Source organism: Sinocyclocheilus anshuiensis, unplaced genomic scaffold (genome assembly GCF_001515605.1).
Source record: "Sinocyclocheilus anshuiensis isolate Anshui unplaced genomic scaffold, SAMN03320099.WGS_v1.1 scaffold1658, whole genome shotgun sequence".
Classification (NCBI taxonomy): domain Eukaryota; kingdom Metazoa; phylum Chordata; class Actinopteri; order Cypriniformes; family Cyprinidae; genus Sinocyclocheilus; species Sinocyclocheilus anshuiensis.
This window is the reverse complement of record NW_015547302.1, coordinates 224,602-251,491: the sequence shown is the minus strand read 5'-3', so window position 1 is coordinate 251,491 and position 26,890 is coordinate 224,602. Positions and strand designations below refer to the sequence as shown.

Sequence of the window (26,890 nt, the reverse complement as noted above, 5' to 3'; positions counted from 1 at the left end):
AGAAGAGTGCCTCGCTGGTCGGGGTGTGTACGGCGTGGGTTGTGGCCGACAGCAGCCCAAATAACACCCCTTTTGCATCAAAAACGCCTCGTCCTTGTCTGAGAACGCTACAATATAATAAGACAAATTCTACAGTATTTCTGTGTTTTTTAGATGCTTCTAAGGCGTTTGATCGAATTAATCATACTAACCTGTTTATAAAAGTACAAGAAAGAAGGGTTCCCCTTTACTTGATAAGGATTTTACATTACTGGTATATTCATCAATCAATGCGAGTAAGATGGGGTGGGAGTGTATCAGCACCTTTTTATATGATGAATGGGGTTCGTCAAGGTGGAATACTGTCTCCTCTTCTTTTTAACTTGTATATGGATGATCTTTCTTTAAAGTTAAACGATTGTAAAACTGGATGTGTAATAGGAGATCATCTTATAAATCATCTGATGTACGCTGATGATTTAGTTATTCTGTCCCCTTACAGTGCGGGATTGCAACAGTTGCTTCGTATATGTTCAAGTTATGGTGTGCAGTTTGATATCACATTTTATAGCAAAAAGAGTGTGGTTATGATTGTCAAAACCAAAGAGGACCTTAAGCAAAATTTTCCATCTTTTTATCTAGGTCAAGCATTAAATGTGGTGAATAAAATAAAATATCTGGGTCACATTATCAAAGATTATTTAAATGATGACGATGATGTGCAGCGCCAATGTTGTAAGTTGTATGGACAAGCAAATTTGGTTCGTACATTTTTTATGTGTACAGATGAGGTTAAAATAGCTCTTTTTAGAGCTTATTATACTTCATTGTATACAGCACACTTGTGGTGTAATTATAGTAAAGCTCAAATGAAAAAGCTTCAGGTGGCATTTAACGATGCTCTGAGAATTTTGCTTAGGCTCCCAAGGTGGACGAGTGCAAGTCAGATGTTTGTATATAATAATATTCCTACTCTTAATGCTGTGTTAAGGAAATATGTGTATAATTTTATGTGTCGATTGATTAATTCAAGAAATGCAATTATAATGGTTCTAAGTGATCCTACATTAAGTGATACTAAGTACTCCTCCTGGTATTGGAAGCGCTGGAATGAATGTTTGTATGTTTTTAAATAGTGTTGTGGCATGTATATTTGTTTTTATTGTCTTGTATTTTGTTACTTTTGTGGATATGGACCTAAGAGTCTGAAATAAAGGAATAATAATAATAATAATAATACCTTAAAGTTATAGATAAATAGCTATTTAATTGTTTATATATATATATATATATGCATGCACACGGCTTGCACATATTCACTATGCTGTTGTGTCACTGTCTACCCAAAAGGGGTCGCTACAAATACACGAATCTAAAAAAAACCAAACAAAAAAAACACATCTGTACAGTAGAAAGGTTACGACTAACATACATAACTCATGTAGGCTATGTTTCTCGATTAAAACTAAATAAACTTATCGTGCATTTATACGACATCCCGGTATAGGCCTACACCCGACAATTAAGCGAAGATAAGGTATCTTTCCTGGTGCTCAATTACACTAGATAAGTAAAGCTCATATCCATACTTTGCTTTGGTGTTGTCCTACTTCAGAATATGTAAGAGTGATCGTAAGAGTTATACAAACTAGTCTCAAGAAAAGTTTGGATAAGCAGCTATCACAAAGACTTAACCTAAAATGAAAACTGAGATAAATAAAAAAAAAAAAAGCAGAGAAAAACTGACATTTCCTTCTGACAAAATCAGTTTTTTTTTTTTTTTTAAATCACATACCTTTATATCTTGTTTCATGGAATTAAAGGTAATTACAATCAGGGGATTCAAAACTACTTAACACATTTTCCTTACATTTTTCCTTACATCTGGTTACAGGCAGCTCAGGAGCAAAACCTGAAACATAATTTTTAGGATGACATATCTTCAAATCACAGCAATAGGGGACTAATACAATGACATGAATCTGCATTTTTTAACATGCCATAAAAAGTGTCACATTTCAAATAGCTACAATTCACAAACCTAATCTCTGATTAAGGTGCTTGGCCCCCACAACTGTTGTATGCAGATATTAAACACAGATCATGTTACATTTAAGACAGCTATGACAGGTCAGCGAACAGGTCACATTCATAAGGCATCTAACAACATTTAAACATTTTTTCTACACACATTCTATTATGCATAAAATATTATAAAAAATAATAATAAATCATAAATTGTTTATGATACATTGCAGAAATATATCTATTTAAAATGTAACAATGTAAAGTTCATCAAGGATCTAAAAAGTAAAAACTGGATCTTGCTGGAATTGGGAACTCCTGCACAATACAACATTATTAATTATGTACATGCCCTATTAGTTTCTATATTAAATTTAAAAATTTGAACGAATATTTTTCATGTTTTTTTACACTGATTTTGAGGAAAATTTTGTGGAATGGATTTTAACATGGTAAAATGGAACTGAAGTCATAATCAATTTAGCCAAATTATTTAATAAACAAACACAAAATGGGCAGGGAATACATAGAAATTTATGAATGATGGGCATTCCAGTTCTGAAGAAATCTGTCCATGCAGCCCTGAAGATCCCTGAAGTGTCATGGTGTCAGCGAATAAAATGACTCTGTTTCCCTTTAAGCAAGAGAATCACCTTTACCACGAGATGGGGGGTGTTCATGTGGGCGGGGCTTGTTTTGACCGTGAACATGCTGGAGGTTTTTTTGTGAGGGTCCAGCAAAGCAGGATGTCAAAGACCGTGAGCTGCAGTCACAGGCTCCATCCTGACAAAGAGATGGGAAAGAGTAAGGAGATATGCTCAGCTCAGCATTATAACAAATCATGTGACATTAAGACAAAGACTCTGCAAAATAGTAATAATGTAGATTTTCACTTTTTCTAGTTGTATTTAGTAAAAAAAAAAAAAAAAAAGAGTTCCAATTGTTTGTATGTGATTTGTATTGTTTGTATATCTGATTGTATGTGTGCCATATATTATGTATTATGTATATGTATCTTTGTAAATTACACATAGTCATGTGAACAACCAGTCTGACTCAGGAATCTATACATAACATAGCCACAAAATAACTTGCAGTTTATTGAAGGAGTCAGGTGTGAACTCAATAACAGCTCTGAACAATTTACTGACCGAGCAAGTCTGATTCAGACAGCAAGCTCACAAGTGAGACTGAGGCCATTTCGTGAATTTTTTTGACTGACTTGCTTCATAAGAATCATTTTTTTTTCACGACCAAACCGCATATGGACACAGAATGTTTACTAGAGTGACTAGATTTCAAATGATTGTCACACATTTTAATTTTTGCATTTGTAACCATTTTAGTCAGTTTGGAGCCTTGACATATTACTCTCTTAACACCAAACCTTCAATTTAGTTTTTTCATATTTTTGAATGGATTCAACTTTGCTACTAACCTCCAAGCCCTTGTTCTTGCTGATTGAACCCCTGTTGATTTGGCGCTGAGTTTGAGTCTGGCTCTGGCTCTCCTCTTTTGGGCTTTGTTTCATAAATCTGCGGTTCACAATCTTGGTGATGCTGTCATTTCTGACCTGCGGTACCGCTGGTATACGAGACGGGGGGTGCTCGGATTTCTTTGAACCCATTAGACCGATGTGATCCTTACGAGCTGCTGGCACTTTCTCCATCTCCGGGTTGGTCTTCTCTCCTCGACCACACACATTGCGCAGAAACTCATGGACCAGACCGTACTTGTGAACGCCTACATTTTTACGACCGCCAGGTTTATCGCTGGCTTGCACTGATACTGAACTCGGCCTGCTAGGTGTCGAAGCACGTTGCGGCAGAGCCCACAAACCACGTTCCTTCGCTCCATAATCCAGCCTAGGGGAGGCACTCAGAGACGAGGAGGAGGACAAAGAGGATGTAGTGAAAGAGGATGAGGGGGATGTGGAAGAGGAAGACTTTGAGGAAAACGGAGAAGATGTGGAGTGTCTGCGTTGTATTTTCGGCGAGTTGGTGTGAGGCTGAATCCGATCTGCTGGACCAGGTACCCTTTCCAGTGACACTGACGTCTGCGGAGTTCTTGCAGATACAAATGAGGTCACTCGGGGCGACCAGTGCTTTGCAGCATAAAGACTTCGAGGACCATTGGTTTGTAGCCCAACTGTGGTCACCTGTGGTTGGGATTGAGTTTGCGTTCCTATACTCACAACACTCACCATACTGCTCCCAAAATCCTTTGCTCTTTTCCTCTCCAGAGGGCTGGATTGGGAGGTTTGCAGCACACTGGCTGTAATTTCCTTCATGTCATCACTCAGGTTGGCTGAGACGTCCAAGTTATTGAAAGCCAAGCATGAAGGGGACGCCATACTGGAGGTCTGAAGACCAGAAGAGGATGTAGAACTGGTGACAGCGATCGAATCTCTCTCCATCAAACTTTGACAGTCAAATGGCAGGCTACCCAGCCAGTTTTCATAAGCAGTGACCCAGTCTTGGTTTACAAGGCCACAGGAAACGGCATTGAAATGTGGTTGCTGGCTCTCCTCAAGCTCTTCCTCCTCTGCTGCTATCAGAGAGCTCATTTGGATCCTTTTTGCTGATGGTGGGCTGTAATATATACGAATGCTGGTTCTCTCTGGAGCAGTGTGGCTTCTCTGGGTCAGCTCCTGGTTTAAGGTCAGACCAGGGAAACTGGGAGGCATGATAGGAGAGTCCCAAGTCTTGCAGGGGTCTTCTCTGTCCAGAAGGGCAGCTTCTCGACTAAGATACTTCCAGTTCTTTTTGGGTTTTGCCATGCCAGTTTTGAGAGGCATTCTGTTAAAAAAGCAAACTCTGTTAAGGAATGGAATCAGATGGAATTGAGTTCAAACTATGTGCAAACAAACGAATCAAGCTGACCTCCCCATTTTTCCATCTTTTGTCATCATCTTGTATCTAGGGGACTGAAAATGCATCAGAAAGATTATTATTTGTGCATTGTAATTAATTGTGTAATTTGATTATATATTAAATATCATATATTAAATAACAACAAATACTTCAAAAACATCTTTACATCAAGAATGAAAGGAAACAACGTAGGAACTTAGGATAAAAATAAATAATAAAAGAAATAAGACTCAATCTAAGACTAAACCGTTTTGAGACAGGGAATCCTTCCCATATTAGTTAGGGATGAGCAATTTGAGATACACTGTAATCAAATGTAAAAGCTTGTCTTATTTAGAAAGTGTGTCAGAGAGATAGTTAGGGATTACAAAAAAGAAAACAGCAAGAAAACCCTTGGACAGGGGAGAAAAAAATCCAGGCTTTACTTAACCCCATCAAAGACTGTCACTTTCTACATTCCACTTTTATTATTAGCATCTATGATAATGAACAGGACTTTTGTTTAAAAGGGAAGAACGAAACTGCCGTCAACCTGGAGGACAACAATTCCATTTAAAGATCCATTATGCATTTGTTCCTCTGAATATTGCTTCCTCATTCCTCTTTCGCCTTCTTTCTCTCGACACTAAAGGAAAGTAAACTCCTTATTTGAACTTCAGCTGCCTCGATAAGTCTTTCTGTGGTCACTGTGGTTTGGCTAAGACCTTTTCAGAGTCAGAAGCTGATGTCTGCACTCCGCCTGCTGTCCTGCAGTCCCAAAAAGGGATTAGCCTAAATTCAGTTGCCATGCGGCCTTTTCACACGCACAGGACTTTCTCATATCTCTGACCTCTGTTGCTCTAGTAGGACTGTAAAACAAATTATTTTTAATAATGATAGCTCACACTTCAGATATGAAATACTTTTCAAAAGTGTGGAGTCTGTAAGATATTTAAATGTTTTTGAAAGAAGTCTCTTATGTTCACCAAGGCTGTATTTATTTGATTATTTACAACAACAACAACAAAAAAAGTTTTCTATTTGAATATATTTTATATTCACATATATAGTGTCACATGATCCTTCAGAAATCATTCTAATATGCTGATTTGAACTTTTTTAAAAATATTATCACAGTTGAAAATGGTTGTGCTGCATAATATTTTTGTGGAAAAATGCTGAATAAAAGTATTAATTTCTTTTTAAAAAATTTACTGACAACAAACTTTTGAGACAGCACACAAAAACTGCCAAAAAACACCTAAATAGTGGAAATAGGTAAATATAAAAATTAACATAATTAAAAAATAACAATAAGGTCCAATTCAAACACTAGTTAACACGTTAGATATCATGAACTAACTTCTACATAACATGCTAATTTCTACATATACGGTACTAATTTTAACATTTTAAGTTGAATAAATTAATATTAGATAATTAGAATTATGAACAAACACAAATTTGTTTATAAATAAATGTATTTATTTAGTCCAATAAGACCTGTTTTGATGGTTGACCTTTGATGGTTGAAATCATGTCAAAGTTCCACAATACACAGAATATGTAAATTATTGTTTCAGTTTATTACACAAATTTTTGCTCTGACCTGCATTTTTCTATTTTGCTTAGCTGTCTTCAACCCTTCGCACTCTAGACACGCATGGTTAAGGTGTTCTAGCAGTTCCTGCCACTCAGAGCTCCAATTGCTTTCACGGACCTTCAGCTGTCTTGTCAGGTCCATTACTGCAGTGTAGGACTCGGCTAACAGGTGCTGAAGCTTCTCAACGTGGTCCTTCTGCAAAGCCACATTCAGGTCTGATGGACCCTTTACTCCTGCCTTCCCAGCTGAACTGTCCAGCTATAAACAAACACAAACAGCTTGATGACATTTCTGCTTCATAAAGCTTTTTTAATTTCCTCCATAAGTCCCTACAGGCACAAGAATGAAGAAAGAGGAGGAGATGACATTATAACCAGGCAACAGTTTCACTGATACTCTCTGAAGGGAATTTAAAGGGGTCATATGATGCGATTTCAAGTTTTCCTTTCTCTTTGGAGTGTTACAAGCTGTTCGTGAATAGATAAGATCCCTGAAGTTGCAAAGACTAAAGTCTCAAAACCAAAGAGATATTCTTTATCAAAGTTAAGACTCTGCCACACCCCCCTAAAACGGCTCGTTCTAACACGCCCCCACATATCTAGGTCACTATGTGGGAATATTTGCATAATGCGCCCAAATGTGCACGCAAAGAAAGAAGGCGTGGTTTCAGTAACAGCAGTTAGTGTTGAAGCAGCCATGTCAGGGAGATGCTGTGTGTTTCTAGGCGAAAGCAAAAGCACTTTATTTGGCCTTCCGAAAGTAGATGCATTTAGGAATCTTTAAGATCACTTACAACAGAACAGCAATGCATTTTATGGACGACCGTTTCGTGAACCTAGGAGAGGAGGTAATTCTGACTTTGCTATGACAATCTGGCGCTTCTGAATCAGTGACTGTAAGTATGTTTTGTTACTAGTTTAAGTATTTACTATTGACTGTTCAAATGCGGAGTTTTGCACATCGTGTGTGTGTGTGTGTGCGCGCGTGCATCGGAAGGAGGGACTTTGTAGAAAACGAAGCGTTTGAGAGAGGCGGGGCATAGAGGACCTACAATAATGTACAGTATTTGAAAAATAATGTGTTTTTTGAACATTAAAGCATGTCAACATATTCTGTTACACCAAATACACAAAATAATGATCTTTAAAAAAGCATCATATGACCCCTTTAAACTGATCTTCTAGTTCTCACCCTGCTTATGAGGCTCTTGAGCTCTGCACACTCCACAGCCCACGGTGCTTTGGCGTTCGCAAACTGCTGGATGACAAACTGGGCTGCCCTGTGCTGCTCCCAAAGTTCAGAGAACAGATCTGACAGTACTGTCCTGAGGTCTGAAAGCAGGGCACCGCTCACCTGAGAGAGGAGCACACATTGGTCAACGTACACTTGGCAACAGGAACAGAAACAGACTAACTTCAAATAAGCAACAGGTCAAGGAACAATGCTATTGGGCAACTATGCTCAAAGAGCAGGCATGTACAACTATAGTATATTATGAAAAAGGCACATTTTTGAATGACGTTCTTTCAGGCTGAATTTATTGCAGAATGAAAACCTTTTGGTAGTCATGTTGAAAAACTATTATTTTTACCACAGTAATCATCATTCTTTTTCATACCTGACTGTTGCACTTCTTTTGAAGATTATACTTGCATGCTTTTGACTTTGTGTCCTTTAGTAGATGAAGATCATTCTGACAATACATCTGAAATTGAAAAAAAAAAACATATATATAACTGGTTGTTTCTGAGTTAAATAAACTTTACACCATTTTAGCATTTATTGTGTGAAAGTATTTATATTATTATTTTAACAAAACATGTCACACTGAAGAATATCTTTTTCTAAATTAAGTGAAATAAGCAATCAAGCTTTTGGCAGGCATTTTTATTTTGCATTCAATGTACACATTTACATTAATTGATTTATAGGTTCTTGCTTTCTCTGAGAATGGAACCCATGACCTTGCCGTTGCTAGTGCTATGTTTGAACAACAGGAAAGCATACAGTATACTGTTATTTCAACTGCAAATAAAAATTATTATTAAGAAAATTTCAACCATCTTCATCGATAAAGATGTGTGACCGCAGTAGCAAATGCTGTCTCCCAATTTACCTCAAACAGGTTCTTTCCATCAGCTGTGGGTCTCTCTCCCTGCCTCCACTGCTGGATGAACCATTGGAGCTGCAGAGTGAGCAGCACTAAGCTGTCCTGGTTACACCCATTTCCAACATTTCCTTCACATGGACATTCTTGTCTTGCTTGATTCTTTGCATCCTCTTTCATTACACTTAAATCTTTGCCAAAATGTAACATATTCTTCTCTGTAACAGGCCCAAGGCACTCTGAAGTGGAGTTTGAGAGCACCTCCAACTTTTCTACAAGAGCACGCAGTTGGGCTTGTAACACCTCTAGTCCGTTGGTCAAGGGACTCAACATTGGGTCCAAAAGCCATTGATGTGTTTTGCACTGAGGATCTACTGCAGTTTTGCTTAGGTAGGGAGCACCAGGAGGAGTCTTATGGGTACATTTAGGTGAGAGGCCATTTTTTGCTGGGGTTGTCAGTAGCTGGATAGTCGATCTGACAAGCAGCGCCTGGTCATGGATGGCAAGAAGACTCTCTAGATCTTTCACACCAAATGTGCAGTCTGACTTACATTGAACTTGTCTGTCTTCCTCTTTAGTCTCTTTAGAAAGTTCCTGTTCCCCACCAATCGGCCCTTCTCTGTGCATGTGGCTGATAGAAGAGTTCTCCACATGATCTTCCTCTACATGCATCTGGTTCTCTTGCATATTATTGTGAATAGTCGCTGCATCTGCGTTCTCTGTCCCATCCAGACATCCACCTCTAAGCATCTCCACCTGTTCCCCAGTTTGGAGAGGCAATGCTAATCCTTCACTGGCCCCCTTCATCATGTCCTCTTCTTCCAGGCTTCCTCCTCCTCGTTCACGCAGTTCACTCATCTCTGCCCGCAACCCACGGTTCTCCACCTCTAGTTCCACTATTCGACGACTCAGCAATGTGGCTTCCTCCTCCACCAGCCGCAAGTGAACTTTGACCTCTGCTTCTCGGGTGTGGGCAGAGTTAGTGGCGCCCGCTGCAGCCTGGGTTTCATCCACCTCACCATAAAGCAGACGGTATTTGGCGAGCTCCTCCCGAATTGCCTCGCTCTCCAGGGCCATCTTTGTTAGCTTCTTGCACATGAGCGCAGACTCCTCTTTGGCAAAGTAGAGCTGGCATTTCAAATCAGTGCTGTCATCCTGCAGAGGTGTGTTAAAGTTGAATAATTTTATTAATAATTTATGCATTTAGCAGACGCTTTTATCCAAAGCGACTTACAGTGCATTCAGGCTATACATTTTTTACCAGTATTTAATAAAATAAACAAAATAGTTGGCATATATCAAAAACTTTTACTAAAAACACAGCAAGGCTACTTTGACCATGGCTAACAGGGTCATGTGCCACTAAGAAGTGAATTGGGAATGCATTTTAAAACTCAATTCCTGAATTTGAACTGAGGTAGCAAACAGAATGCAGAATTGTAATGTGAATTTGACTGTAGAGAAATGCAGGGAAATTAACTGAAATGCAGAGAAATTCATATAAGCGTAATTTTAACTAGAAAAGATTGTCTAGACAAACTTTGAACTTTAGTATGACAAAGTTTTTAATAAAAACAAATGATAGAATGTTTTAATGAATGTTTTTTTATATCACTCCATTTCCCAGTGTTGAATTTCTTTGAATTCTAATTTCGTATATTCCTCTTTCTGTCATTCCATATAAACTTCCTGTGGTGCGGACAATTCAACTGAAATTCTAATGCATGAATTGAAAATAAATTTTCTTAATTCTGAGTTTTGCACAACTCTGAAGGCTAATATTGGTTCTCTTGCAAGACTAGCACCAAACCAGTACTAACCTTCACAAATTAATCAGACTAGTGTAACTCCCAACTCACCTGTGGTGAGAGCTTCTTTTCGCTCTTGTTGGATGTTGATCTCAAACTTCGTCTCTTTAGAGAATTCTGTGGATGCACCATATCCATAATTAGTCTGAAGACATTTCAGCAGCTTATACAACACAGCTTACTATGTATAGGTGTGTTGATGCAATTTGATGAGCAAGATGATGTCCTCCTATGGGCATAAATGTTCATTTGAGTTATATTAATCATATTGCTATTTTCCATCATACCGCTGTCCAATGCATTCCAATACCCAATGAAATGTGTGACTGTAAGGAAAGCATGCACCTAATAAACACACTCAATCATGTTCGTGTAGTGAGATGGCAAGAACTCCAACTCCATTTCTACACCAAACATCCATACTGCTCCAAGTATGTCAAGAATGCTGGCTAGAGTCAGGCTATCTGTCTGCTGCTTTGTCTGAGAGGCTCAAACCCTTAAAAGTACAAAGAGCAGAGGAGGAGCATGTAGACTTCACATTATCTTCTTTAAATGTTAAAAATAACCTCAGTCAATCCAAACCGAGACTGAACTGTCATAATTTAAGCATAACACCAAAATAAATGCATTTAACAGTACCCTTAATGTTTTGATTCTTGATCTTGATCTTGATGTTTTGAGATTATAAATCAGTAATTTCTCTTGTGGATCAAGACTGCAAAAAGATTTTTGACTCTAATGGATAAGTAAAAAGTGTTTGTATGGAGATCATCATGTTTCAGGTAGTATCAGGCTCACATGAGGCCTTGATAATCTGGTTGTAGCAGATTTGTTTTGCTGGTGAGGATCAGGAATGGGCAGCAGCTGTCTGAGCTGAGCTGCTGGGATCCACTTCTAAAAACTGAATCCTGGATTAAACTGAATGCGTGCCGTTATTAAAGACCTACAGGCCTTCATTGCCAATAAAATTTGTTCGGTGCATTATGTTGGTATAATGGTGGCGGCCTATATTTTTTATTATTGTGAGAAGGTGAAAGCAAAAAGCATGCCTTCTTGTTAGTATTTTTAGCATGTATGTGGCAATTGAACATCATAAGACCCAAGAGTTGGACAAGGATCTCTCTTTGAGGTGAGATCTTTCTTTCTCACTCTCTCTTCAACCTTTCAATTGCCCTATTTTTCTCTATTCTCCCCCTCACTGCATCCACAAGTGAGAATGACAGCTGCACTTTGAATTCAGACCCTTAGTTCATTCTATGCCCTACCCAAGCAGTCAGCTGTCGATTACACCCACTACATACAGTTGGGGTAAAGGTCAGATTGTAATCCTAACAGCATCATGAAACAAAGGAGTCTAAGCAACAAACAAGTACTGCTTTAAAGTGATATAGGGCATAATGGATATATATGCACATACTACCATTCAAAAGTTTAGGGTTAGTAAGTTTTTTTTAAAGAAATTAATACTTTTATTTAGCAAGGATGCATTAAATTGATCAAAAGTGATAGTAAAGACATTTATAATGTTAAAAAGATTTCTATTTCAAATAAATGCTATTCTTTTGAACTTTCTATTCATCAAAGAATCCTGAAAATTTTTATCTTGTTTTACACTAAAATATTAGATCAACTATTGTTGACTTAAAAAAAAAAAAAAAAACTTTTTTTTGAGCACTAAATCAGCATATCAGAATCATTTTTGTAGGATCATGTGACACTGACGACTTGAGTAATGGATGCTAAAAATTCAGCTTTGCCATCACAGGAATAAATTACATTTTAAAATATATAGAACAGTTATTTTAAATTGTAATAATATTTCACAATGTTACTGTTTTTACGATTCAGTAAATGCAGCCTTGGTGAGCATATGAGACTTCTATCAAAAACATAACAATAGTTAAACTTTTGAACAATAGTTTGTGTGTGTATATATATATAAATACAGTGATGGCTTTGTGCTCATACCACCTGTGATTTGTCCATCTCAGCCTGCAGGACCTGCTTTGCCACTTCCAGATCCTGCAGCCGTTCACGTAATTCCTCATTTTCCCATTCCAGCCGTGAATTTTTCTTTTGAATGGCCTCAAGTTCACTGTGTAGGCGAAGGGACACGCTTTTTGCCACCTGGGAACAAAATATTAATTTAGAGTCAAGTAAATACACTGCAAACCATTTGTCCATGCTAACTATCCACAAAAATGTTGATGTTAATACGATAATTATCTCATTTCATTTCATTCTCTTGGGGAATACTATTAAAAACAAGAAGCTCTATTTAAAGAAAATAAATACCCAAAACTTTATAGGGAACATTGCAAAATGAGGATTAAGTTACCATGTTTCAGCTGTGGTTTGTGACACTGAGGATGTGAGGAAGTAAGGTGGTTAGTTAATTGTGGTTAGTCAGGTACCGACTGATTCTTTTTGCTGTCCGCTGTTGACTGATTCTGATGCTCTTAACTTTTCTTGACTCATTACTTCTCTTTCTTTCTCACCTTAATTGGCTTTCAGGATCCGGATTGCTGGAGGGGAGTTTATGTTTATGAATGTTATTTTGAGGTAATTTGATATATGTAATTTGTTTTGTTTATGGATTTTTGGGTGTTTTTGAAGGGGGGGTGTGTGATGACTCATTACTTCTCTTTCTTTCTCCCCTTAATTGGCTTTCAGGATCCGGATTGCTGGAGGGGAAGAGGAGGTGGTAGGTGAGGTGGAAGGGTTAGCTTCAATGATAATTTTAAAAGTTTTTGAATGTTATTGTGATGTAATTTGATTTGTTTATGGATTTTTGGGTGTTTTTGAAGGGGGGGGTGTGTGACGTCCCAGTTTGGGCTGTGCGTGCACTTGTGGGGTGTGTGTTTTAGGTGCCGCTTGGAGGGGGTGTGGCTCGCACACCTGACACTTGTTGGACGCAGAGTTAAGAGTGCCTGGCGTGTTGGTGCGGAGCGCGTGGTTTGGGAGATCATCTCCTGCGTGGAGCTCGACAGTCCGTGTTGTGCTGCGTGTCCCGGCCGACCCTGGCTCGTTCCTTCGTTTATGTTACATTTATGTTATTTTTTGTTGTGTTAAAATAAATGTTTTGTTAAGTATTGTTGCGTCTGGACTCCTCTTTGTTGCAGCCTAAGAGCCGGCTGTAACATATGGGTTTCAATATGGTTCAACTCTCCTATGATCTCCTTCCTTTGCAAAGCACTCATCCTCTTGTTGCTCAAGGGGTTGCTAACAATTGCGAACAATGTCAAGGGAAAATGGTTAGAGTGCATGTGATTATACCACAGCATTCAGCGCATGACTCTGTGCTTTTCTTTTTCATAGCGCAGGGTGATTATTATCAGCATTGAGTTCCAGGAGCAACACCACAAACTCGTATTTCTCTGTGAAAAAAATTAATGATGGAAATGTAGAGTGGAGCAGACTTTGAAAAGGATGCTGTTAGATATCAGATTGCAGGACTCTCCCAAGGGGGTTGTTGAAGACTGAATAACTTGACAGAGTGCTAGTGAGGACTCTGAGCAGCGATGGACACACACAGGTCCAGTTTGTGAAAGGAGGGTATCTATTTCTCTCACATGCCTTTAAAATAGACTGGTCATGGGCATGCCCACAACACACACCACCAGCAGCTGTGCTTGGACACTTCCCCTCTCGGATATTGTGGCTATATAGTCCTTGACACATATACCGTACACATGCAAATGCACACACTCTTTCATTCAACCTTGATTCTTCAGTGATACTTCACACTGTGTTTCTACGAAATACATTCTCACACTTAATTCAGCAAAGACAAAACGTTCAGAAGAAACCTGAGGAAGTTGCTTTGCATAGTCTGGAAGCAGATTTCAAAAGAAAACAGCCCTTTCATATGGGTTGTCCTGCTGTGTAGATTGATTTTTAATTTGTAACGTTCCTTCAGAAAGCTCTGTTGCTGATTGGCTGAGAAGTTCAAACCAAAAAATGCTTATTCTGTGAGTGGCCCACCACAAACTGAGCAACACCAATTGTCTGCCAAAGAGAAAACCGAGGGTTTTTCTCCTCATTTTACTAGTTGGACCACTTCCAAAAATAAAACCACTCACTATACACGTCAAACTATAAAACAAAATGATGTTTCAGCTCTCACTAAACCCTTAGTGCCACGATTTGGGTCACAAACCACAATGGAAGGATTACACAATCCACCTGAGTGCATGCTGATTCATAAAAACAGAGTTTTGACTCATTTGGTGACTTACTATTCAACATTTAATTGGCACTAAGCGTTAAGCAATTTAGATAAACATCCTGTCCCGATAAATGCCATGGACGGCATCCAAAATCCTAACAGTGATTTTCCTGTACACACACCACTGTAGCTTAATTGCACCCAAATCATGAGGGAAACATCTATTTAATTACACCCTGAATGTCAGTGATTGCTCTTTATGCTTTGTGACCTTATACAAGGACTTTCTCACAGAAACACACTCAACACCAGCAAATTATGACTGTTAGCAGCACATCCTCACCCTAATATCATGCTCAAGTGTCCTGATAAGCTCCCCGTCCACTTGTCCCGTCTGGGCTACACACAGACTGCGTCTCTCTGCTTTCCTAAGTCGGTACTGCAGGATGCGACAGGCCTTGTTGGCCTGTTCCAGCTGCTGTCGGAGTTCCTGCAGCTGGTAAACATCCTCCTCCATGTACATGTCCCTCATCTCTAGCATCTCTGAGCGGAGCTCCTCCATTTCATCCTAAAAATGCAGTCATAAATGGTGTATGTAAACATCAACTTCATAGAACTGAATCATACTGTATGTGGCAGCATTACAGCCACCGTAACTGTCTTAGAAACTTTTTGGAAGTTTTTGATTGGAAAACATGAGATAAATGAATGCATTTTACTTTAGTCGAAAGCATTTGTGTGTTAGTGTGTACAAAGGGTGTTTCCTATATCACGATCAATGTCAGTCTTCAACCAACTCATCCATGACAGCACTGCACTGGCCTTACGTGTTGAGAACCAGCATGCTGTGCGCATTAACCCACAGAACTAGTGGCACGTGCCAAGAATGACGCACTGCCCTTCTTGGATGCATTGGTGGCACCTCTGTTGACTTCTTGATTTCTACTGAGACACCTTGCACTTAATCACAGTAAAGCTTGTCTCGTTCTCACTGTGAACCCGTCCTTCTATTGCATGTCAGAGACAATGAGGGATGACAAGAGCCAATTAGCGAAAGTGTAATCTTCTAAGAAGAGAGTAAATCTTACAGTATAAGCCAGATCACGTGCAGTTTATTTTGACTGTTAAAAATGTATTGTACATGTAGCAGACAATGTGTTATTGTTTTAATTTAATTTTACATTAAGTACATTGTCCATCACATCATATGACATGGTTTATGCCATGTTAGCTGATAATAGTCTGATGCTTAATAATCATAATCCATCAAAACAGGTTGCATTTAGTACTCTCCTACTCTATCTAACATTATCTACTTAAAACAGACTCTCACAAATAATTAAAAGCAATTATACAACAATAAATTGTTTTGGTAATTGAATTCAGACATATTTTAAAAACTACAATGTTTATGTTTCAGAAGAGCGTTTTCACTTGGTGGATTTTCCATATGCACTCATTGAGATCAGTCAGATGCTTGATCATGCCCACTATGATGGTGTCAAGACGAAATAAAACATGTTCATAATGATGACAAAAGACCCGTATGGCAATTATAAATGACTTGCATATTTAAAGAGCAAATATGAAATGTGTCCCACTTTACCTGAACTCTCCCAAGCTTAATTTACACCATTTATACCATGCAATAAATTATTATTTGCAAATTAATTAACAATCAATTAAATGAATTAATAGAGTAATCAACAAATCTCACCTTTAAATATTCATTTTCCGATCTTAGGTCGTCAATCTCTCTCAGCAGATCCTCATGCACCCCATCAGCAAAGTCTCCAGTCAGATCCGAAAATGCCACAGACGCGCTCAAATTCAAGCGACTGTCCAGAGAAACGTAGGATCTCTGGTCTCCAGGAGAGATGCTTCCCTCTCCGAAGCCAAACCCTGGAGACAGGTTGGCATTAATCAGACCATCGTCTTCTCTGTGTTCTGATATTTGCTCCGCTGAATCGTCCATCATCTCTTCGTTGGGACCTCTGTGACAGACCTCACCACACTGGGCAACAGTGGACTGCTTATGCTCCTCTGATGCGTCCGAGATCTCAGAGCTGCTGTCCGTGGAAGACAGTTTCCCGGTAACGCAGCCAGAGTCCTTACTCAGGTCATCAGACGTGATGCTTCCATCCGACAGCTTTCTCCTCCCGCACGATTTACTGCGATTGCTATCGGAACGTTTTCTCGACTCTGGTTTCATCTCTTTTTTCCCCGTGTGGATGTTTGGCGTGACAGATGCTCCACGCGTTGGTTTCTTCGAGTGAAGCTCTTTGGCTTTGCTCTGTGAGGCTGCTGGGATGATTTTAGACCAAGTGTCCGCCTAAGCTTGTTTTGACGTCATGTGTTGCACATGATGCCGGTGGATTTGTCTCGTCGGCTGCTGGCTGCTCGCGTCTCCGCAGGCTTTTTCCTGCCCGGGTCCATGATGGGATGAGCGTGAATTAGACTCAGGATTTGCCTCAACTTTTGTCTTTGTCATTGTTGGCGTTCAAAGATTATAATTTCCTATGGTTCCTATGGTGAATTTCATTCACCTTACATTGTTTTTACAAACAAAGACGACTAATGGTCAGTAATGAGATGACTGATCCCAGCAGAATCCTCTCAAGAGTTTGTGTGAGACGAGATAAAGTTAAGGTAAATCCGGGTAAAGCCGTTAGTCTAGTGTTTGAGTGAATAACTGTACTGTGTGTGGCCATGTGCTTTAAAAACTCGGAAATCTCCGCCCCAAAAGGAGCTTTTCTCTCTCTCTTTCACTCACTCTGAGTCACAGATAACTCAGCTTTACTGGCATTATAACGAACAGCTATAATAGTGCCAAACCAATGTTTTACTAGCATAACATTTTAGTGTTTTCCTCCCGAACACCCATGCATATATGTTTTTAAATATTAATTTAGTAATCGGCTATTTTTCTTATTTATTAGGCTAATTCATATGATGGCCTTATTTTAACACACTTATGACTGAAATCGGTAACAGTGTCTGTATTATTCACTCATAAAATCTAATAAGTTTTTTTATTCATAGCTAATTTCTAAATATAGGTTTATACACTGGTTTCAAAAAGAAAAGAGTTTATCAAAACTCACGCTTCTCAATGACACGGAGCTGAAACTATTATACTATAACATTGCACCGCTGACATCTAGTGGCTTCAAATGAAACTAAAGGAAATATCAGGAAATATCTCAACAATAGCTAAACTAAAAGCAGAAACTAGTCAAACGCACTGTAATCGGCATCATTTATTCATGCCGCGGTGCATAGCTGAGAAATTGAATACCGGATATATGCAAATTCTCAGGCTTGCTAAAAAATTATATTTTGTAGAGAAACGCTAAAATAAAAAATACCGTTAAAAAAAGAGAGGAGGAAATCAGAAGACGAAAATAGTAATTAATCTGCAGGCTAACTTAAATTTTTATGTGTTATTTGTTATTTATATTTGTATATTTTGATGTATTTTTGACCTATTTAAATGTATACATTTATTTATGTTTTTGTTAGATTGTTTAAAACAATTAGTTTTCATTTTCCCTCAAACTGCACCTGTTTTTCGCTTGTTCTTTCATTCTATCTTGCACATAGTTTTTCACCAGTTTCTTGCTGCACTAAATAAACATTTTAACATTTACATACAGTTATGTGGGTAGTTTACATTATATATTTTTTACCTTATTTTATTGAAGTTACTGCATATTTTACATGGTTTGAACTGCATAAAAAGGCTATGTGATTAAAAGCATATTGAAAGCAAATACTTTCTTTTTAAACCAAGAAATTATTTGTTACATTAATTGGGCCTAATTTATTTTCATGCTCTTGTCTAAGGCCCTTACAAACCCCTGGCACTGTTTCACAGCACAAATAAGAATATAAAATATGAAATGAAGCTGTAAAATATCTGTCTATTTGTGAAATCATATAGGTCTAATATTCTCTAGCTTCTTACTGTTTTTTTCTTATTCACATCCTAAAATCAATGCATTGTCAAGGATTTCTTTATATCTATTCCTGGTCAGCAGTCATATTCAATCAAGGAGCGCCACTGCCATAGCCAACGGCGATATTTATTGTTAGGATTATAAATAACCCACATCCCTGCCTTTTTAGTACCGACCCCTTTATGTAACCTCAATATAACCCCGCCCCTTCGAAAGGTTAATATCGTGCGTTCGCAGAGGGGTCTTCTTTCACAATAGGCGACTACTTCTGTCAATCAAACGTCGCCCCGCCCATCTTCGTTTGTACCGCTGCCTTAACCCTCCAATCCAGTTTGTTCTCCCGTCCAGGCGAAATGTATCCGCCCCGCTGTCAGTCTTCCGAAACTGGGCGCTTATTTTCTGTCCCACCGGAGACAGGAGCGATTCAGCTTTACATTACTGAAAGGTAACGCGACACTCGCACAGTATACAGCCTGCTAAGTTTGATCGATGTTACATGTCGTTTTATTTCGTATCTTCCTGAATGTTTTGACGATATCAAACGGGTTTATGAGTAATATTCGGGTTTATTATTGGTCAATGCTCATTGCTAGCGGCTAACGCGGGTCAAAACAGCTCAAGCCAAACGCCCAGTGCCTTCCGCCCTTAGTAGATCTAGTTTGGAGATGCCGAGCGAGGCTGGTTATTCATAGTATCATATATGTTTGTATATCTAACGGGACATAACTTGAATGTCAGACTGCCCTCATGCACGGATGGCTAGACGTTGCGTTTAATATGGTGCTGCATGTGATCATATACTAAGCAGTGCTTTCTATGTCTTTTGAGTGATGTACTGAATCAGCTGATTGCCCTGTAGTTTTAATGGGTTTAATCTTCTCCACTGTTTTGACTGACACTCATTACGCCTGTGCATATGATGAAAGATGCTACCATGATCCATCTGTTAGTTGACAGCAGCACTAAGCAAAGATGTATCAAATTGATCAAAAGTGACAATAGATATATTTACGTGATTTTTTTTTCAAATAGACGCTGTTCTTTCTACTCATTAAAAATTCCTAAAAATATATATATATCAGTATTTACACAAAAACATTAATCAGCATAAATCAGCATATATATTAGAATGATTTCTGAAAGATCATGTGACACTGAAGACTGGAATGAAAATTTAGCTTTGCCATCACAGGAATAAATTAAATTTTAAAGCATAGTAAAACAGAAAACTTGTTTTAAATTGTAATAATATTGCATAATTTTTTTTATTACTGTTTTAACTATTTTGATTTTGATCAAATAAATGCAGCCTTGATGAGCATAAAAGACTTTCAGAAATCTTACTGACCCCAAACTATACTCACAAGTGACTCCAGTCTTCTAGACAAAGCAGCTTTATTGTACTGCTACTATTATTAATAAGAATATATTTAACGTAGTGCTTTTCGTCAGTTACGACTGTGAACCGGCAACTAACTGCTGTTAGTTAGTAAACTAACTTATGCATCCAGGTAAATATAAAGTCTAAAACTACTGATACAGTAGTTTCTTCAGGCACAACCACCAGGAACTGTGCCACTTTTTCTGAGAACCAGACACTTATGTGGTTGTCTTAGTCACCATTGATCTGTAGCGCTGTCATTTTCCAGTAAGTTGTATGACTAGTTTTCTCTGTTTATTGTAGTTATAACAGCCCATCACAGCCAAAAGACATCTATCCAACCATTCCCCTTAGCTGAAAGACTATAAGGTGTATTGTTTACATGATTATTTGGAAATATTTTTACTACATTAATTTCAGTTGAGCTACCTTGAATTTGTGTGGTTGCAAAACGACCAGGGCTACGTGCTGTTCATCCAGCCAAGACTTCCTCTATTGGCACTTTACCACATGGGTGTTTGCATATGTGATAGCTGTAAGCTTGTTAAGTGGCTGCTTTGCCTCTCTGAGTTCCAAATAATTTGCATGGTGCCCCCCACCTCTGTTATGTGGCCAATAGTTTTTTAAACTGCTTTGCATTTTGGTCATCCACAGCTGTATAATTGGCGGTATGAACAAGAGTTTTCCCTTTTAGCTCTCTATTTTTGTTTCTGTGTGTATGATGCTTATTTATCTGTCCGTTCTATTAATTTATTCAATAATAATATATTACAGTGCAATTCATGCAATGACTTGAATACCCCTTTGTAATGAGCATTTTTGAATTTTAAATTAAATCAAATTCAAATTAATTTTGTTTGTAATGTTTTATGGGGTGCATTGATATCAACATTCCTGATGATAAGGAAGAAAAAGCCTCATTAAAATAATGAAGTTCTTGAAAAGTGTTAAATATTTTGGCATAATTATTTTCCATTACTTCTTGAAGTTTTTATCAAAATATTTGAAAAACCTTTGTTTGTCATATGAAAGATAAAACCAACATGCAGAAAAAAAGGAAAATATGTTTGTAAAAACTATTTTACATGGTCATATTTTACATTGTTGCAAAAAATAATTAATTAAATATTAAATATAAAAAAATTTAATATAAAAAATATTTCAAATTAATGTTTTTCTTATGAACTGTCTAATATTTATAAAAAAAAATCCAGAAAAAAATGTATCATGTTTTCCACAAAAATATTAAGCAGCACAACTGTTTTCAGCATTGATACTAATAGTAATGAGTAATTTCTTCAACACCAATTCAGCATATCAGCATGATTTCTGAAGGATGATGTGACACTATTTCAGACTTATTACCGACCCCAAACTTTTGAACGGTAGTGTATACGATATTTGATTAAATGTATTTAATGTACTTTTATTGAAAATGGCAAAAAAGTTGTTAAAAACCATATAATTCCAACTTGAATACAAAGAGCACATTTATGAAAATTCTAAGAACTCTAAGAAATTACTTTAAAAACTCTTATATGTGCTACCAGGACATTTGCATCATAATTCCTGAATGGTATCTTTTCTTTAAAGGGGTCATATGATGCGATTTCAATTTCGCACGTCTATGTCACGATGTGGGAAGATTTGCATAACGCCGCAAAGGCGGGGCATAGAGGAGAAACAATAATGTACAGTGTGTGGAAAATAATGTGTTTTTTGAACCTTAAACCGCATAAACACATTTCATTACACCAAATACACAAAATAATGTTATTTTTAGCAACATCATATGACCCATTTAATTAAGCCAACATTGTGAATCAGTACAATCAGTTGCAGTAATGACAACCGGATGCTGACACGTTCTCTCTCTGCTATGAGCTGCCATTGGCCATTAAAGAATTAGCTTGTTCGGACACACTCATCAGATGGTTTTGCCAAGCACAGCTGTTTAAAGACTGCAGTGAGGTGATTGGATTTGTTCTGTGTGTTCAATAAGAGAATGGACAGAGAGCATAGGCCAGCATTAGTGTCCAGTATGTTCCAGGTTTATGGCATAGTAGTAGTCTACAGTACGTTAATGATTCATTTTTATAAGTTGGACTAATGACTTCCAGTTTTATATGTTTTTAATTTTCAAACCTACAATATTGTTCTCTGGTTTGATCTACAGAACACATTCAAACTGTGAAACAATGCCTTCTGATTGACATCAACAGCAGTAACTGTCCATCATGAACAGCGAGGAAGAGTTCTATGATGCTGAGACAGGTACGTGATGAAGTATAGTACTGTACATCACATTTTTATTGTCACCTATGGCTAAATCTCTCTTTTGTCTCAGGTTTAGAATCAGACGACTCATGTGAAGTCAGCTTTAAAGATGCCTGTGTCTATGAGAGCAAGCAGACAGTGAATGGCAAAGTGCCGTCTGAAAATGGAGTACGGGAGAGGCGGTAAGGAGTCTGAATAAAGTGAAATAATATTCAGAGGCAGGAAACAAAATGTGAAGATGTTTATATCCTTTGGACTGTGTAATGTTTTAATGTGTGTGTCTGTGTGTTCAGAACTACTCTGCCAGTGCCCATGTTCTCCAGAAATGACTTTAGTGTATGGGGCTTCCTGAAGAAATGCATTGGAATGGTGAGCACTAGCTACTTTGACCAAACAACAGCTTAGTCAAAAGAGCTCCATTCAAACACAGCATGAAATATGAAATTGTAAAAGAGACATGTTTTTTAGATTGTGGTGTCATTGTTCACATGCCAAGCCATTTCTATCTGGGAATACTGTCTCTTTGCAGGAGCTGTCCAAGATAACAATGCCTATTGTTTTCAACGAACCGCTGAGCTTCTTGCAGAGGATTACAGAATACATGGAACATACATACCTCATCCATAAAGCTTGTACACTTTCTGACTCTATAGAGCGTATGCAGGTTAGTGCCTCCAGGATTTCTGCAGGTCTTAAAAAGTCTTAATTGGCCCTTCCACAAATTAGTCCTAAATAAATAAAGTCATGGTGTTAAATGTTTTATACATCGCAAAAAAATGAATATCTTCCTCAGTATTTTTGTCTTGTTTTCCAATACAAATATCTTAACACCCTTAAATCAAGATACATTTATTTGAAATGCAAAATGAAGGTATGAGGTTTTCTGAGAACAAAATTAATCGAGTTAATGCTTAAAACAAGAACAAATATATTTCCATGGGATATTAAAACTTGTTTTCCCTTTAAATTAAGCTCATTTGCAGATATTTGTTTTTGTGTTAAACTTCATTTTGATCGATTTCTCAGAAAACAAGGCATCTTATCTTGTCATTTTGCTTCACAATGCATCTATTGTGATCTTTTGCACTGGAAAACGACAGAAATATTGAGGAAGAACATCACTTTTTTGCAGTGTGATCAGAAGGTACAGTAAAAGTTATTTGCATTATTTCTAGTTAAGACAATTTTTATGCACAATTAATTAAAAACATATTTAATTGGTCTTGAAAAAATCATAAATGTACCTTCATAAATCCTGCAGAAACCTTGCCTCATTTATATTTTACTTCCACACGTGTGCATGCATGGAAGATTCAACAAATCCTTATTACGCAATTGCATCTCATTTGTCAGCTTGTTGCCGCATTCGCCGTTTCTGCTGTTGCATCGCAATGGGACAGAACTGGAAAACCTTTTAACCCTTTATTAGGAGAGACTTTTGAACTCACACGGTAAATCTAACTAACATTTGGACACAAACGCTATACATCATCTACTACAAAGCTGAATATGTAAATCCAAATTAGCCTGCACCAATAATTTGTAATATCTGTGCTCAGGGATGAAGAGGGTTACCACATGATCTCAGAACAAGTGAGCCACCATCCACCAATCAGCGCCTTCTACTCAGAGTCACTCAATCAGGACTTCTCGTTTCACGGCTCCATCTACCCTAAACTAAAATTCTGGGGGAAGAGTGTGGAGGCAGAGCCTAAAGGCACCATGACACTTGAGCTCTCCAAGTGAGTTTTATTTATGTGACCTCACTAAGTATAATATGATCACTTTTTATTGGAGCTGGAGAGTCATTGAGATCCTCAAGTACAATCGGACCCTTGAGCAAGGCAGTAACTTTTCCTGGCCCTTAGTATAATGTAACTTGCTTTGGAAAGCATCATCTGCTAGATAAGTAACATACTGGAATGTCCATTTATTATTTAGCATGTTTCGTATGTGTATTGAAGAGATTTTGGGCATTAGTTATGGCTGAGCTATTTTTGAATTCTTCTCTCTCTCTCTCTCAGGCATAGAGAAGCTTACACATGGACGAACCCTATGTGCTGTGTGCATAACGTTATTCTGGGTAAACTGTGGATTGAGCAGTATGGGACAGTGGAGATTGTCAACCACAGGTATTTCATCTCTTTCCTTTCTGACACTAAATATTCTGCCTGCGTAAAACCTTTTTCAGCATTTAAATATTGTTTTTGTAAAGGCTATTGTGTGATCTTTCCATGTCACATTGTGGATTAATGTTCACTCATTCCCTTATTTTTGACTGAGAACTCTCTCTATTCATTTTAGCACTGGGGACAAGTGTGTGCTGAATTTTAAGCCATGCGGCATGTTTGGCAAAGAGCTGCATAGGGTAGAGGGACATATCCAGGACAAGAGGTGAGCAGTCATTCGTATCAAATGTCAGTGGGTATATCTGGCTCCCAGCCTGTAGAGTTCACTCTGCACATCCACTCCGTGTCTGGAGCACTAAAGGCATCAGCAGTGTCTTTTACAGCTGGATTGTGTGTGTACTTTTACTTTACTGGATTTGATGCTTGTGTTCATGACTCATTTTGTCTGGGTGTATTTCAGTAAAAAGAAGCATCAGGTTATCTATGGGAAGTGGACTGAGTGTGTATATAGCATTGAACCAAAAGTCTATGAAGTCAACAAGAAAGCAGAGAAGAAAAGCGGAGAAGATTCCAAGAAGCACAAGCAGGTAAAAAGCGTTAGTCATTTATCTCTTACTGCAGAGCCGTGATCTATTTTCTGTTGTGTTTTCACATGGAAGTCCAAAAGGGCTCTCACGCATCCTCAAATAGAGGCTCCACCACTTATTACAATAGAGACTGTTTGCAAACTCTTAGAAGTGAGAACTATGCCAACTGAAAAAGTTTCAAGATCTTTACTGAAGTATAGAAGAAATATCAACTAGAGCAAATTCTTTCCATTGTGTAATATTGCGTTCCATTGCGTTTTAATGTGACTACACAAACCGACTCCTCGTTCAGATTTGTTTTGTGATATATTTTTTAATTTATTTATTTCAATAGAATACTTATTAATTATCGGCTTCTCTTCAAATGTTTAGTGTCTAGGATTTTTGAATGATTTTGAAAGAGGTCTCTTATACTCACCTGCATTTATTTGACCAAAAATACAATAAAAACAGTAATTATGTGAAATATTGTTAAAATGTAATGCAACTTTTCTATTTGAGTCTGTTTTAAAGTTTTATTTATTCCTGTGATGGCAAAGCTGGGTTTTCAGCAGTCATAACTCCAGTCTTCAGTGTGACGTTCCTCCAGAAATCATTCTAATATGCTGATTCGGTGCTCAGAAAACATTTATTATTATTATTATCAATGTTGTAAACAGTTATCTTTGTGGAAACTGTGATACATTGTTTTCAGGATTCTTCGACGAATGGAAAGGTGAAAGGAATAGCATTATTAGAAATCTTTTGTAACATTATAAATGTCTTTACTGTCATCTTTGATCAATTTATTGCAAAAAAAAAAAAAAGTACTGACCCCAAACTTTTGAACGATAGTGTAATTGAAAAATAAAATGTAATTAAAATTATCTGCAGTGTGTTTGCTGGAAATCAATGTTTGTTTCCCTTCTTTGTATTAACATGCAATTTCAATGAGAAGTACAGTCCCTGAGCCACCATCATAGTAGAGTGTTAGTAGTTTTCTTAGTCTATTTGCTTCCTGATCTTGCTTTATCTGTAGTGTTTAATGGTTTTCATATGAATGTGAGGCATTATGAGGCATAAATGGTAGTACTGTATGCATGTGATTAGGAGCAGAGTACAGTGGGTGATGATGCAGATGAAATGCCAGATGTCCAGGAAACAGTTACTATGATCCCAGGCAGTACGCTGCTATGGAGAGTAGCCCCTCGACCGCCACACTCGACACAGGTAACCCCAAGCCCCCAATGACTCCAACATCTGTCTTGGGTGATTACATGTTATGCATATTCTCACTTTACTTTTTTTTTCCTCGATTCTGTTTAGATGTATAACTTTACTAACTTTGCCATGACGCTTAATGAGCTGGAGCCTGGCACGATTGGAGTCATAGCACCAACAGACTGTCGTTTGCGGCCTGACATCAGAGCTATGGAGAATGGGGATATCGGTATGCATATCTCTCTTTTGGCCCGTTCTGTTACCATCTGTCCAGTAAGCTCTTCTGGATGATGCTGCACTTATTTTACCCCTAAATTTAAAAGCTATTCTTAAATTCCAGATACTGCAAGTCAAGAGAAGGAGAGATTGGAAGAGAAGCAGAGAGTTGCCAGAAGAGAGCGTGCTAAAGACGAGGAAGAATGGTCTACGAGGCGAGTATTTGAATTAAGAGCACAACCTTCCACTTTTTTACTGGCCTGTGTTCCTCATTTTGTATATTCTCATTCCTTTCACATTTAGAAGTACTTTATTTTATTTTTTTAATATTTTTATTGCATTTTAATTATATACATTTACATATAAATGTCCATGTAGCAAAGAGAACAAGAACGAAAAATCTCCAAGTGGGGGAGAAAAAAAAAAACTTCTATCAACACATTTCCAACTCCACGACATTTTATGAAACACGTTTAGAAATATTTTAGATCTGTTTTGATTTTGTTCGACCATAGACCGTATAAAAACATGGACGTAGTGTCCGTGATGTCACCAGTAGGTTTCTGAAGAGCGTTTTTGAAGCTCAAAGTGGGCGGAGC

General features: G+C 37.8%; 2 protein-coding genes across 3 annotated transcripts in view; one reads left to right on the top strand and one right to left on the bottom strand.

Annotated features, from left to right (window-relative positions):
• Nucleotides 1-2,302: 2,302 nt before the first annotated feature.
• LOC107701723 (protein SOGA1) lies at nucleotides 2,303-17,239 on the bottom strand. 2 transcript variants are annotated; one of them, XM_016503800.1, is made up of 11 exons: nucleotides 16,260-17,239; nucleotides 14,886-15,110; nucleotides 12,346-12,501; nucleotides 10,426-10,491; nucleotides 8,576-9,721; nucleotides 8,078-8,164; nucleotides 7,651-7,812; nucleotides 6,466-6,717; nucleotides 4,887-4,930; nucleotides 3,443-4,802; nucleotides 2,303-2,787 (listed from the first exon to the last, which is right to left on the bottom strand). In XM_016503800.1, exons 1-11 carry the CDS (start codon nucleotides 16,752-16,754, stop codon nucleotides 2,641-2,643), a joined length of 4,140 nt encoding a protein of 1,379 aa, XP_016359286.1. In that variant the 5' UTR covers nucleotides 16,755-17,239; the 3' UTR covers nucleotides 2,303-2,640. The 2 variants fall into 2 exon arrangements, with proteins under 2 accessions (XP_016359286.1, XP_016359287.1); XM_016503801.1 differs by having other exon boundaries at nucleotides 6,577-6,717.
• Nucleotides 17,240-18,863: 1,624 nt separating this feature from the next.
• Nucleotides 18,864-26,890, top strand: part of LOC107701722 (oxysterol-binding protein-related protein 2-like) — a 10,814-nt gene continuing 2,787 nt past the window's right edge. Inside the window, exons 1-13 of the mRNA XM_016503799.1 lie at nucleotides 18,864-18,946; nucleotides 22,059-22,156; nucleotides 22,230-22,341; nucleotides 22,453-22,528; nucleotides 22,689-22,823; nucleotides 23,513-23,610; nucleotides 23,719-23,901; nucleotides 24,184-24,291; nucleotides 24,464-24,553; nucleotides 24,749-24,875; nucleotides 25,965-26,084; nucleotides 26,181-26,304; nucleotides 26,416-26,506. Of these exons, the coding sequence (XP_016359285.1) occupies nucleotides 22,120-22,156; nucleotides 22,230-22,341; nucleotides 22,453-22,528; nucleotides 22,689-22,823; nucleotides 23,513-23,610; nucleotides 23,719-23,901; nucleotides 24,184-24,291; nucleotides 24,464-24,553; nucleotides 24,749-24,875; nucleotides 25,965-26,084; nucleotides 26,181-26,304; nucleotides 26,416-26,506 (1,301 nt within the window). The 5' untranslated portion in view covers nucleotides 18,864-18,946; nucleotides 22,059-22,119. The remainder of the gene's footprint in view (nucleotides 18,947-22,058; nucleotides 22,157-22,229; nucleotides 22,342-22,452; nucleotides 22,529-22,688; nucleotides 22,824-23,512; nucleotides 23,611-23,718; nucleotides 23,902-24,183; nucleotides 24,292-24,463; nucleotides 24,554-24,748; nucleotides 24,876-25,964; nucleotides 26,085-26,180; nucleotides 26,305-26,415; nucleotides 26,507-26,890) is intronic.

Excerpts from the sequence above, each read along its gene's own strand:
- LOC107701723 (XM_016503800.1), bottom strand. The coding sequence starts at position 16,754 with ATGAAACCAGAGTCGAGAAAACGTTCCGATAGCAATCGCAGTAAATCG. Across the intron at positions 10,492-12,345 it reads CTGAGATGGACAAATCACAG|AATTCTCTAAAGAGACGAAG; the intron begins GTGGTATGAGCA and ends GTGCATCCACAG. Across the intron at positions 4,931-6,465 it reads AGCAAAATAGAAAAATGCAG|TCCCCTAGATACAAGATGAT; the intron begins GTCAGAGCAAAA and ends ATGCATTTTCAG.